At 40.5% G+C, this 13,151-nt stretch overlaps 1 protein-coding gene across 1 annotated transcript in view; it reads right to left on the bottom strand.

Moving 5' to 3' along the window:
• hgsnat (heparan-alpha-glucosaminide N-acetyltransferase) overlaps positions 1 to 13,151 on the bottom strand; it is a 65,239-nt gene that overhangs the window by 38,859 nt on the left and 13,229 nt on the right. Inside the window, exons 4-8 of the mRNA XM_022250306.2 lie at positions 13,018 to 13,145; positions 8,301 to 8,370; positions 5,995 to 6,052; positions 2,551 to 2,654; positions 809 to 885 (exon numbers count right to left, since the gene is read on the bottom strand). Coding sequence (XP_022105998.2) covers positions 809 to 885; positions 2,551 to 2,654; positions 5,995 to 6,052; positions 8,301 to 8,370; positions 13,018 to 13,145 — 437 coding nt within the window. The remainder of the gene's footprint in view (positions 1 to 808; positions 886 to 2,550; positions 2,655 to 5,994; positions 6,053 to 8,300; positions 8,371 to 13,017; positions 13,146 to 13,151) is intronic.

The raw sequence follows: 13,151 nt of genomic DNA, 5'->3' as shown, positions 1-13,151 counted from the left end.
AAATCTTGGTGAAAAACTTGCTTATAAAGCATTGATGCTTAAAAAATAGAGTCATTTTCTATGGAGAAAGCATTTCTGGTATCCCTTTAATTTGCCCACTGTGCCTGTTATGAGACCCAGTAGAATCAGTGTCATGGCGCCAAACCATAGTTATACTCTACCTCAAGACCAATCCACATACGAGTTTGAAGTTGATTATACATGTGTACATGTATGTCAAGTTCTTCTCAAGTTACAGAGAGAAAACTGCCAGACATGTGGATAGGGACAAAAACACACACATTTATACTGAGTTGTGGGGACTATAAATGTTGAATATAGCCATAAAGGGAACCAAATAGCATTATCCCAAACTTGGTTCCAACTTTCCTAATAGCTGAAATTGTCCCGTTTCATGGAGAACAGCCTACCCACACACATACATGTAGTTGTGGGGGCAAACACACTTTATTTCACCAGTCTGTGGAATCAAAAATGTTGTGGGGACAGAATATGTCCTAATTCGGTCCTAATTTGCCTAACTAAAGAAATCATCCTCTTAATGCAGTGAAGGCCTGATCACATACTGTAGGATGAAGCAAACACAAAATGTCCCTTTGGCTTCACTGGCAAGGCATAATTCAAGTCTTTCATTAATTTAAGAGAGACACAATCAAGATTGTGGGCTCCAGGCCCTAAGACTGAAGGTTCCAATTCTGTCTCCAACTACTAATATGCTACCTGCACCACAGGGCAAAGCGTTCCAATAAAATCTAACAAAGAACATTTATCAATCAAGTCTTCAATTTGCTGAAGAACAAAATCTTACCATTCCAGCGTGCATGGATGAAGAACCAATAACCACCTCCGCCATGATTGACAAATATCATGATGACAATGGAAATCCTATAAAAGCAAAGGAAGAAACAGCATTTTGCTAACATCAAAATCAGTTCATACACGTATATTCAGACAGAAATGTCAAATTCATGATGAACACATGTCCAGCGAGTGTGCCCTTGAATGAAATTGCAGGTCACAGAAAACAGTCAAACCTCAAACACACAGTCTCACATTTGTATAGCTCCCTTTCGTACAATGTGATGGGGCTATGATGTGACCAACCTGGGACCACTGGTTACAAATAGTTAACTATAGAATCAAAACCACAGTTGTCAATCAAGCACTTGGCAAGAGTAATTCAAGTATCAGTTGACAGCACTCATTGATGAAATGCACTGCAGACTCATATGGTAATAATCAGCTGCTGACATGCAAGTCTGCATTACACAGAGCTGCTATGCACACTCAATTTACTAAGCGCTGGACAAATGTGTTTCTAAAGCAAAATTGGATTACCAAACCAATGTGTTCAATGATATAATGTAGATGTAATTGCCTGTGATTAGTTGCAGCAATGTACCGGTACATGCAGTGGAATACATGTACATATTTCCATGAGTATGAGTAAAACTGCCGGTGCTATTTTGGGAGTCAACAAATAAGTAGTAAGATTTTCCCTGTCATTGCACAATATAATTGAAACTGCAGCCACACATTCATAAGTGATGATTCAACAAATGCGAAATAATGATCACACAAATCAGTCAGGCATAAGGTGATTGTCAGTGCTGTGGTCATTTACATATTTCTATGCGTAGGAGTATGAGAACTTCTGCAAGTGAACAAAAGCAAGCTCAAGGAAATCGTTTAAAAGTATGAGTAGGAGTAAAGGAAAAAATTCCATAAACAGATGCCACTCATTTTTCCCTGCAGTGACCTATTGGCCATCCAAAAGTAATTAAATTTTTTTAGAAAGTCAAATTGAGGAGGGCAACTGTCAAAGCATTGTCTTAGAAACACTCAGATTTTTGCAATCAGTCTCCTAGGGTTTTTGCACGTGGCATCATACATGGAATTCTTTCTAGAGTACATTTTGATGAGAAGTGCCAACATGTACTCAAGTATGAGTACACTTGAGAACCCCCAATATGCCTACTGTAGGCGAGGCAGTTCAAGAGTATATTTATGAATATCAGGGTATATTTAATGGTCCCATCTCTGAATAAAACAATACATATAAGTCAATGATGTGATTGATGACTCACTAATGAAATGGAAATTTACTCAGGAGATGATTATGATATCCACCCAGAGTTGAAGTGCACCCTCACAGCCTAGTGCAAAGTTTTCCTGCACACATTCGGCATGCACAAGAAGATTATACATTCCAGAAAAAATTGTTGCACGTACTATTAAAAAAGGCACATCAGTGGCAGCGCACCGCAGCGGTCTGTGTGTGTCATAAAATTTGTTCCATTGTTATGCATGTTTTCTACCAGCGCCGCACGGCGCTGCACATCGGCGGGCTGCAGGAGGCTGCTGTGCGTACATGTGCAGTGCCGGCCAGTGGACCGCGGCGTGCCTATAAAAATAATATGGACGTCATGCCCAAGCGTTCCCCGCGTCAAATGCACACAAATTTGTATGTTCCCGCTCCAAGCAGGTTACTATCTCATCCGATACAAAAGACTTTAAAAACATGACAAAACGGTCAGAGATACCACATACCCTCTGAATGCATCCAGGGATTTGAGTCTGCGTGGTTTGGGAGGGTCCTTGTTGACGCTTGTATTAGTTGTAATCGGTTGGCGAGAGGGTGGTGATCCTAGGTCCTAGAAAAATATTATAATCAATGGAAAGTTATCACTTTACCTGGAGCAGAGTCAGAGATTGAAGACCAAGATAACCTGATGCAGGCCTCGAACTTCATTTTTTTTAGGGCACTGCCATTTCGCATTGGTGGACTGGCTGAAATAAACGGCAGTAATGCCAAATGTGAGGGCATTAATGCCATTGGCGTACCAAAGTTATGGGCATTATTGCCATCCTGATGTTTTTTTATAGGCCTATAGCATGAAAATCAATATTCATTCAGGCCAAAAGAAAAAGTAGGATACACATTATAGCTGAACATGTCCGTGATTAGTGCCACACCAGCAGCCAAGTGTTGAAAGGCTTCGGCCTGTTTTGACTGCAGCCGTTCTTTCCTCGGCATTTTGCCTACCACAAAAACTGGCCAGGCCAGTGATTTTGCACACAAAACATACATGTGCGTGAGAATCAAGGTAGTCCCGATCCACCGATGTCGTGTATGTACAGTTTGGATCGCGCACAGCGCGTGGCACTAAACTGCAAACATTACATTGCGGTGTTAGTTAAAATGCTGCCAAGACCAAGCAATTGACCAGTGCGCATGAAAAAGGTGGAGCTCTTGATATACTGTTAACGACTACACGTTGATAAGCACTTCGTTTTAGACTAGCATTGTTACATGGTACATTAAAATGCATGGCTTGGGCATGCTCTGTTGTTATGTTAAGTCGTTGGATAGGCCAGCGGGTGTCGCTTGTGCCACGCTTGCGATCGTGCAGTGTGCATGGAGCGGGCCAGCCAGGCCGCCGTTGCGCGGTGGGCCGAGTGTATGAAATCCCCATTTACACACAGTGCACGCGTGCCCTGCATATGCATGCATGCCATGCATTTGGGTTTCACTGCGTGGTGTTCCAGTCAAATGTGAACGATAATGGAATGCGTAACGATATGTATGTCGCTTTCCATGCCGCTTTTCGTGTACCTTGTTGAACGGGGGCAGTCTAATATTGGATAAGTTCCTTTTTTTTTAAATACAAAATTCCTGCAAGGAAAATTACCATTAAATTTATGTGCATGATTGTTAGGATGTGTATATAGTAATATGAAGGAGCGAGGACGCCCCTTCTTCTGTGGAGAGAGTAATGTAACAAAAGGTCTCTGGCGCTGGGTCAAGACCCAGCTGGTGGTACGTTCCTTGTGTTGGCACATTCCTTTTTGGGGGTGCTGGGCCATGTCCATTGAGATGAAGTACAAAGGTACAATGGACTGCTTCCAGCATTCCACTGATGGTTTGCTAGGAGGGTATAAAACGCCCATGCAACTACCACTGGGTGAGGCCCCCAATGAGGCCCGGGTTCGAGTCCCAGCTTGGCCCAGGCTTTAAGTGCATTTGGTTTCCAGTCCATACTCGCTCTTGCAGGTTTTCTTCGGGCACTTCGTTTCCTCCTGCCACTAAAACTGATCTTCTTTCTAACTCCGTAATATGATGCTGATTCATAAAGTGTATGAAAGCGCCATTAAAACCAAAACAGCAACAACAACACTGGGTGAGGCATTTCCACAGAACACTCTGGCTGGGGACACATCTCTGTAGCTTGACGGGCCACGGTCTTTTTTCTGTATACAGTGTGAAGTTAGTTGTAGCCTGTTTATTTTGTATAAGTTACTGCCGTCCGTCAGTGTCTCTCTTCCATCATGTAAGTTTGTATTTTGTTTGCTAGGTTGTTGAGTGCTATGGGGACCTACATGTACATGTTGCCTGGTTAATCTCACTCCTTTTTATTTTTTTTAGAGAGAATTAAGAAATAAAATGTTCTTTTTTTATACTTTTTCTGGAGACCAAAATAAATAACTTGTGTTCAGTTGACTGATTTTGAGTTTGTGTTCTCAACTGGCGGGCGTGGCCCCTACAAAGGGGTCGCCGTTACAATATGCACATGTAGGGCACTACGGCCAAAAGAAAAAAAGGCACTGCCATCTTTTCAGAGGCACCACGGCCACATGGGAGGGCACCGACGGCCGTGGCCGTTGCGAAATTTGAGGCCTGCTGATGATCCTAGATGACTTGATTATGACTGGCAATAGTGAGCCTGATGACGACATGATTTAATAATTAAGTCTCCTTAGTCCTTAAAGTTTTGCCCTTTGAATGTGTTGTTAATATCTAAGTACACCTTGATATCTTTATCTACAACACAGAGACTAACAACAAATCAGCAAAAAGGCCCCAGGTCTGTGTAGGATGGCCCCCTGGTTCCAACCTTTTCACAAATACCCAAGGGCTAAACTTAGCTCCACTTGTTTTGCATAATTTACTTTACCCTTGTATAGATTCCATACAGACGTACATGTGTTCCCCTCATTTGGTGACACAAAGAAAGGCACTTCATATCAATGGCAGCATGAACTAGGCATATACACAAAGACCCCTGCCCTACCTATACACTGTACATGTAGGGACTCGCCAGGAATACATAAACGTACAATGTGTCAGATACTAATTATGTTGCTGATTGGTGACAAAGCTCTTTCTTGTTTCAGCGCAGAGGCCATAATTCTGAGAAGTGCATGTACACATGTACATTAGCTGTCAAAACATGAAAACAAGCTTAAAACATGCAATCAAAGACCAAAGTAGGCCAGCAACTCATCTCATCCAGGTGAAGATCCTCCCAACTTTTGAGATTTGTTTGATGTGCAATGCATGTACTTGTACATGTATACTGAACAGTCCTTAAGCTGTGACTTAACAGGTGAGAATAAACACTAACATGTGTATGGTATAAACCCTCTGAATCAAATGTAATGAGGGCAAATTTTGGCTCACTACTGAAACATACAGAAGAATCAGTGACATGTGCAGAAAAATTCACTGAACTGCACTGATCTTCATGTATTTTAAAAGTTTGGAAGTGAGAGGGCCAATTTTTGGCAGGTCAGTAAATTGTTTAAGTTTCTATCAACTAATGTGCTTGCAAACATTTACAAACGCCCTTTTCTGAGGTGATTTATAATGAAGTAAACAAATGAAAAAAAAAATGGAAATCTTGAAATTTTTGCAGAGTCTTTTTCCTATCCAAGGGTACCGGAAGTGGGCCTTATGATTAGGGGTCAACTTTCAGGCTCCATTTCCTACACAAGCAGCTCACAAGCTGTCTTCTTGTCAAATGAAAAAACAAGTATGAAAAGAGTTGTTTTTCTTCTTAGAAGCTGGCTGGCAATTCAAAGTGAGACATACATGTACAAGTAATATTTTTGCTTGGGGCCTGAGATTAATGTAAACACATGTGTGAAAAACCTATCAAGCTTTTTGGGTGACATCTACTTCATGCCTTTTAAATGAATAAATCAATGACTTACGCTATTGACCACTCCTTCTGTGATGCACCAATTGAAGAAGGTACTTAACACACCATTCCTGTTGTGCAAGATATAAAAAACATTAAGTCAAAATAATGTATGTACAACATACATGTATTCCAAACAATGTTGATCACTGGATTGAAGTAAAAGTACTTTCGGAATCCCGGCACATTACATGTACAAACAGTATACACGTACATTGTATAGTGTACAATGTACATGTATATGTACACTACAGTGCAATTAAAAGTTAACCCTGGCAAACCGACTGCAAAAAAAGGAAAAGAATTTGCATGCGAACATTTTCACTGCCACTTTAACCTTCTGTGAATTCACAGAGAATCTGGTGCAAAAATATGCAAAAATGGTGCGAAAAATGTGCGAAAACTGCATCGTACGAACAATTTGTGAAAACTGTGCAAAAATTTGTGTGCAAAAGTAATGTGAAAACTGTGCAAAAATGATGTACAAATGATGTGAAAAAAGTGTGAAAATGTCGGTGCGAAAACCTGCTCATCTAGGCTGGATAGATTCTGGACGATGTTGATGTCAGAGGCACGGAGCAAACACATTCTCAACAGATGTGAGTTGTACATGTAGTTGTGTCCTGGGCCTACACGTGTTGGGACTGAAATGGGTTTTACGTGTTGTGCTCATGGATCAATTTTGTGTACAAACAAGTGGTCGCCTGACTCCCCGAAGACACGATGAAGTAAACTGATTTCTAGCCCCAGGGACCACCCCATTTTTTTATCAATTTTTGCATGAATGAATAGGGTTTGAGTTGCCTGAACTCCTCACGAAAAATTCCACAAAGGAAGGAGAGAAGGTGGAGTTTTCTGGACGTTTGATCCACTAAAAAGCTGACTTTTTCAAGTTGAATTTTAGAGCCTTTCTGTTACATCTATATGTACAAGAAACTAGGTATTATTTTTGTGAAGAACGGCTCGGAAACAGCTCAGAAAGATTGAGATTTAGATTGAGAATGTGGATGCATGACTGCCGAGCAATGAAGTGCACTGTGATTTCCAAATGGCAGTGGCCAGGCGTGTGTGCATGGCGGTCAGTCAATACAGCATCTGCACGCAGTAGCCTCACACGTGCCGCAATACACAGGCACATACAGACTGCCTTCCAAGATTTTGTCTATGGTAATCACTGTATTTATTATTGCTTTTCCAAAATAAATAACAAGTACTATCATGTTTGGTGGCTCTTCTGACTTTGTTCCTCTCAATTTTAACTAAAAAATTAGTGTGGTTAGGGGATGTTCTTGACAACTGTTCAGCTACATGTACTTGTGAACTTTATACTTAAAACTTAATTTTGTTGGGGCTGGGGTTAAGTTGATTTTCAATTGGGTAAAAGTGTAAGTGTAAAAGTTTTCAAACCTGTGAAAAGTTTCCACACTTATGAAAATTGTTCACACCTGTGGAAAAAAGGTATGAAAATTTTTCCCACTGAGGGGAAAATTTTTCACAATTTTTGAAATGAATATTCATTTTCTTGGATGGGAAAAAGTGTGAAAAATTTTCCCACTTTTGAGGTTAACTTTCAATTCTACAGTGTACAGTTTCACAAAATATACATGTAACATGTGCACAACTCTAACAAACACCAAGCACTTGAATCAAAAACTAACATTTTTCTATTATGTGCCCTCTTTCAGATGTCTGACAAGCTATCTTCTGTAATAATACAATGCTACAATGTATGTTTATTGTGAAAACATACCTATTATAGCAGAGTGGTTGCCATGGACAAAATCACAGAGAATGCATTATTGTTTTCTTACAACTTCAAAACAAGTTGCCATTATTTTCATCTTAGTAGATGGTTTATTATTAAAGTTGAATTAAGCAGATAATAGATGAAGAATGCCTCTGCTTCATGATCCTAAAATCATGGTTGCTTTCGCAGGAATGGCAAAATTTGTCAATTTTTTCAAGAATTTAAAGAATGTTTTTTGCTTTGAGAAGACGGACATGGCCATTTATTCACATCATGCTAGGGATGCAATTTAAAGTTAGACGCTAACAACTCGATATGTTAAAGACCTTCAAATATCAAAACTACATGTAAGTCCTGCAGTTAGAGTCAAACTATGCTTTCCTAGATTTGCATTTTCCTTGGTTGATGAATTCTGTTATGAACTTACATGTGTCTATTGTCAAAATGTACATGCAACCAGCAAAGACATAAACCTAGTTCTAGAAACAAGATTCAGATTTGTCCCAAGTAGTGTTAAGATTCTGGTATCCCTGAAACCACTCTGGAAAGCAAACATCCTTACGTGAACTTACCTATAGCCAAAACTGAACAAGCTGTACATCAGGGCAAGAAATGCATAGATTCCCATTGCAACGTAGATGGCTGCAGGAAACAAAGAGGGATTTTCATGAAACAACCTCCATGTCAGAGATATATCCGTCCAGTGATCCGTCCAGTATTCCAACAGTGCAGACGTAAAATCAAGCACACTGTACATGTGTATATACATGTACATGTACGTACATGGAGGTCCTATGGGAAACTACTGGTACATCAAAATAAATATGGTACCGGTACATTACATGAGCATAAGATGAGCCCCATCAGCCAGCTGTGTGCCAACTCACATGACTCAGATACTGGTACCCTGAGCAAACATGCCAGTACCATGTACTGGTATGTTTGCTCAGGGTATCTGGCTGCGGCTTATACAGTACCGGTACATTGATTCTCATACAGGAAAATATCCCTGCGGCTTATACTCTGGGCTTACACAGTAGCATTTGAAGAACGAAATTAGTCATGAAAAGCTGCACCTCAGCCAGGGTCATGTGTTAAAGGTGGTGCACCAAGCCAGGCAGTCATTGTCACTGGCAGCTGTTAAGGTTCACTCTACTCACGTGTTGGAAATACGAATAGACTTGCAAATGTACTGCAAGTACCATTCACACCTCACAAATTGTATGGTGCTTCTATTTGGTTTTGTTGTGTATGTAAATCCACGTTATTTACTGTATTTTACTGGTCAATTGGTGACTGTGGCCATGGAGGAATTTTTGACTTTAGAATTTGGAAGCTTTACAAACTGAAACCACATCATAATGGTCAGCTTACACAGACACTATTAATTAACACAGATGAGGAGGAAGGGTCACAAACGAGGATGCTGAGTAAAGTGCTCATAATCCATTTGCACATTAGCAATTCTTTCACATCAAAAACCCTCATATTTTAATCTTTCAAACTTAACTTCACATAAATTTTGGATTTTTGCCCTGCACAACGTGAATTTTGAACACTGTATTCTCAGTGTTTGCCCCCGATGGCTTGTGAAAAAACCAAAAGCATACTCAGGTGGGACTCAAACCCACAAATTCCTGCTTACTAGAGCAGACGTCTTCACCACTCAACCACCGAGTTTACCGGTGTCGGCATATTAGTTCATCCTCCCAATTCCATGTAACTTTTGTTGGCCACTTGGAAAAAGTTATTTCGTTTTTCATTCCCTTCCCCACCCCGTCAAAAAAAAAAAAGCTGTGTGACCAACCAAACCAGGACACTCATCCAGCACGCCAAAATTAGTAATTTGAGGACTTGTGAAAGTCTTTTTAATAGTGAAACTCGTTCACAAGCTCCTTACACTTGAGGATTGTATGTGTAATGAAACCATTTACATGAACATAAATGAACTACATGTCATGTTTCAGCATGCAGCACAATGACATTTGTGCTTGGACATCGTAAGGTGCGGTGTGGCTTATAAACCACTGTGGCTAATACACCGTCTTTCAATCTTACATTGTAATTTGCAGACGTTTGTGTGCTGCGGCTTGTATTCTGCATGGCCTACACTACCGCTAAGAATTTACCGTGCCTACTTGCCCTATTTGCGGGAGGGATTAACAAAGGGCAAAGGGAGTGCCACACCCTTTCCTGGAAACTCTTAACTGCAGGCACAGTGCCCGCAAAGCTTAACAGAATGAGTGACACAACGCCGTGTTGCCTGATTTTTATGACAGACCATGGTATTTTATTTATATCACGTTCATTTCTGAACAACGCTTCATTTATGAAATAGCCTTGTTTTTTCGGTAGTCCTTGTAAATAAAAGCACTAAATCTGCTCTGTGAGAAAGGCCGCCAGAAGTACAGCAAATGTAATGCATTTTTTTTACCTCACAAAATAATAACAGGAAAACTCCAACATCTACACGTGCATGTAAACACGTATTCACAAACTGTGGTTTAGTCTTCAACAATGTGCCCTTTGAGAACCTACCCAAACACAATTTGGGTTCCTCGAAAAACATGTAACTTGAAAAGTCTGCTGATTTGCGATTTGTCTTAAAAAGTGGACATGACATGACATGTGCGTATACATTAAAAGGGTATGAAAATATAATACAGCGTGTTAAAAAAAGCCGCCAATAAGCGAATAAATACTGAAACAGGCGCTGATCCAGAGGGTAGGGTGAAGATCAACCCCCTGCTCATTGACATTTTATTATTGTTTTATTTTTCTCTTTAATTTTTTCACGCAGGTATGCAAAAAGAGGCAATCCAACAGAAACAGATCCAACTTGAGTGAACGGCAGAACACGTGCACCGGTATCACTGTTCTGCAGCGAAGGCCACACGGGTTCCAGTATGTGGCGAAATGGTCGATAGGACGCAGTCTGCGCCAGCACGTCCACAAATGAAAACAGAGAAAAATCTCATTTTCAAATTGTTAAGCTGCAGCTGAACACGCTCCTGCACACAATGTTTAATATATGGGGAGCCCGGTCAAAAGTTTAGCTCCAGTGCAAACATAATTAAGTGGGTTTTGAAGGCTAAAGAAATGCAGAGCAAGTTGATCCAAGGACGAAGACAATGAGTGCAGAAAAAACACAACATTGATAGGTCAAACAAGGGACACCTTATCACTTATTCATGTACCATGAATATTTATAATAATAATCTGGTTCCCTTGTCTAGGCAAGGAACTACCGTATTTTCGCTCATCGCCCACCCTGCCTGTTCGGGCGCTGGGCAACGAGTGAAGAAAATATTGCGCGTCATTTTGGAGCCTTGTGTTCGATGCACTAAATTGTTCAATCCATTCTCCCATTCGGGAACAATTGGCCCGATACCCTCATTCAGGTCCCTTTGTTTGCTGCCGCAGCTCTGCAGGAACAATTCCCCCAATGCTCTCACTCAGGTCCCTCTGACTCCTTGCTGCCGCGGCTTTGTGAGAACAATTAGCCAGATCAGACACAGTACTGTAACAAAATTTGGGTCTTTTCCTTTTTTCAAGTTAAGGAGTAAGTTCCTTTAAAATGTTAGTGGTCTGGCCACAGTACTGCAGGCCCTTATTGTTCATTAATCTTTTGTTATTTTATTTGACCCTGGAGCCCTGGCCGGGATCTGTTTTCCTCAGTAATGCTAATTTGGTTTGTTCATTGCAGTCTTAAGAATTCCTTTTCTTGTTTCTATTAGCAGTGGTGCAACATTTCTTACATAACTTTCTCTACAGGCTCATAAAAGCTGCCTGTTAGGCTAGTAGGTGTGGACTTAAGGCTGGGCATGGTGGTGGATGGTGGTATGTAATTTTGTTCCCTTATTTCCATTTTAGTTCCTGCTGCAGGATCCTTAGTTGAATGAAATATCTTTTTGCTATTACTTTGCACCACCACTACAATTAATTTTTCTGGAAAGGGTTCGATGGTTTGCGCAGTCTTTCTGTGAGCATGTTCTAATTTATTTTTCTTTAGTTTTAGCTTGTGCCCATATCCTTTGGCATGCCTCGACCATGGTGTTTCACCATAGTTGGTCTTCATCTGCTACTATTTTACACAGTTTCAGACTGTTTTCGTTTGTAACTCGCCCTCCCCGTGTGTTTTTATCATAGGTGAAAAAGCGCCTGTTAAATTAATAAATTCAGTTGTTGAAGGTGTAATTTGAATTTCCTTTCTTGTATTCTTACTGAGTTTTTTTTTTTACTTAATAGAAATATAGTTAGTTCCCCTTACTGGCGGTTGGACCTGTTTCGGTTGCCGTTACAGTACCGAACTGTGGATGATCCGAAATTGCTTACTTACTATTCAAACAAAACGCTTAGTCTCCCCAAGTAGAATAGCGTCAGTTTTGTCAAAAGTTATAACACCTACACCCTACAACAAGACGCAAAATTTAGTTTCATGCTAATTTCACTCCGAGTAGCTTAAAAATCACACTGACCCCAATCTCCTTACCCCTGAGATTCATGTACAATGTACCTGATGCAATCACGGAAGACAACAGCGTGTACATTGAGCCTTATGCGCTTCGCTTTCCTGCATGACTGATTCCACTCTTTGTGAAAAAATAAACACAGTCTAAAAAATTAAACCAAATTCATGGGGCTCCAACTGACGGAGTGCAAGTCCTGGTTCTCATCAATATCCTGAGTCATGAGCATGATGAAGGTGATACAGAAGATTCATTCAAGGCTCAACCTAATGAGGGTAACATCACTGATGCTTATGAATTAAAAAGAAAAACGCCTCACCAAGTTTACACTGCACTGACTTCAATTACAGCTCATGCAGTCCTTTAAAATCATTTAAATTTGGTGCAATCATGAAAAAATAAAATTACAAAAAAATATTCATAGGATAATAACGGGTATCGTACATCATGGCAGGGAGACTTGTTTTATATTCATATCTAAGCTTGAGTTTCAAAATCACAGGACTTAAAGTTAAAGTGCGGTTTTGCCATAAGTGCATGTGAGCTATTTTATCGGTCTTGTTTCCAAAGAGAAATGCCATGAGTAGTGAGGACCAAAGAAGCGTTGTCAAGATGCCCACAGAAGGTGTGAAGTTGTGGTTTACACTATGCCCAGGCTGTGTTCAATTTCCAGGAAGGCTGGATTAGGGTTTTTGTCTGCGGGACCTCTCCCACAGTTTGAGAGCAACAGCAATCAGGTGCAGGAATATAGGCACGGTAAATTCTTAGCAGTAGTGTACATGTATATTCCAAACATTACAGAAAATGTCCATGTACTTACGTATATTGGCATTGTCTGGTTCTCTATTCGTAAAAATGAGGCATACATCTGAGTTGTCGGTCGCACTTTTATTCACATTGATGAAAAGTGAATAGTTGCCATTCTCACCAAAATGTTCCGTCAACTGGCTAAAG

This window comes from Acanthaster planci, linkage group LG19 (genome assembly GCF_054643075.1).
Source record: "Acanthaster planci isolate LZ-2023a linkage group LG19, COTS_SCS, whole genome shotgun sequence".
NCBI classification, from domain to species: Eukaryota; Metazoa; Echinodermata; class Asteroidea; order Valvatida; family Acanthasteridae; genus Acanthaster; species Acanthaster planci.
The sequence above is the reverse complement of the archived record's forward strand: the minus strand, read 5'-3'. Positions and strand labels throughout refer to the sequence as shown.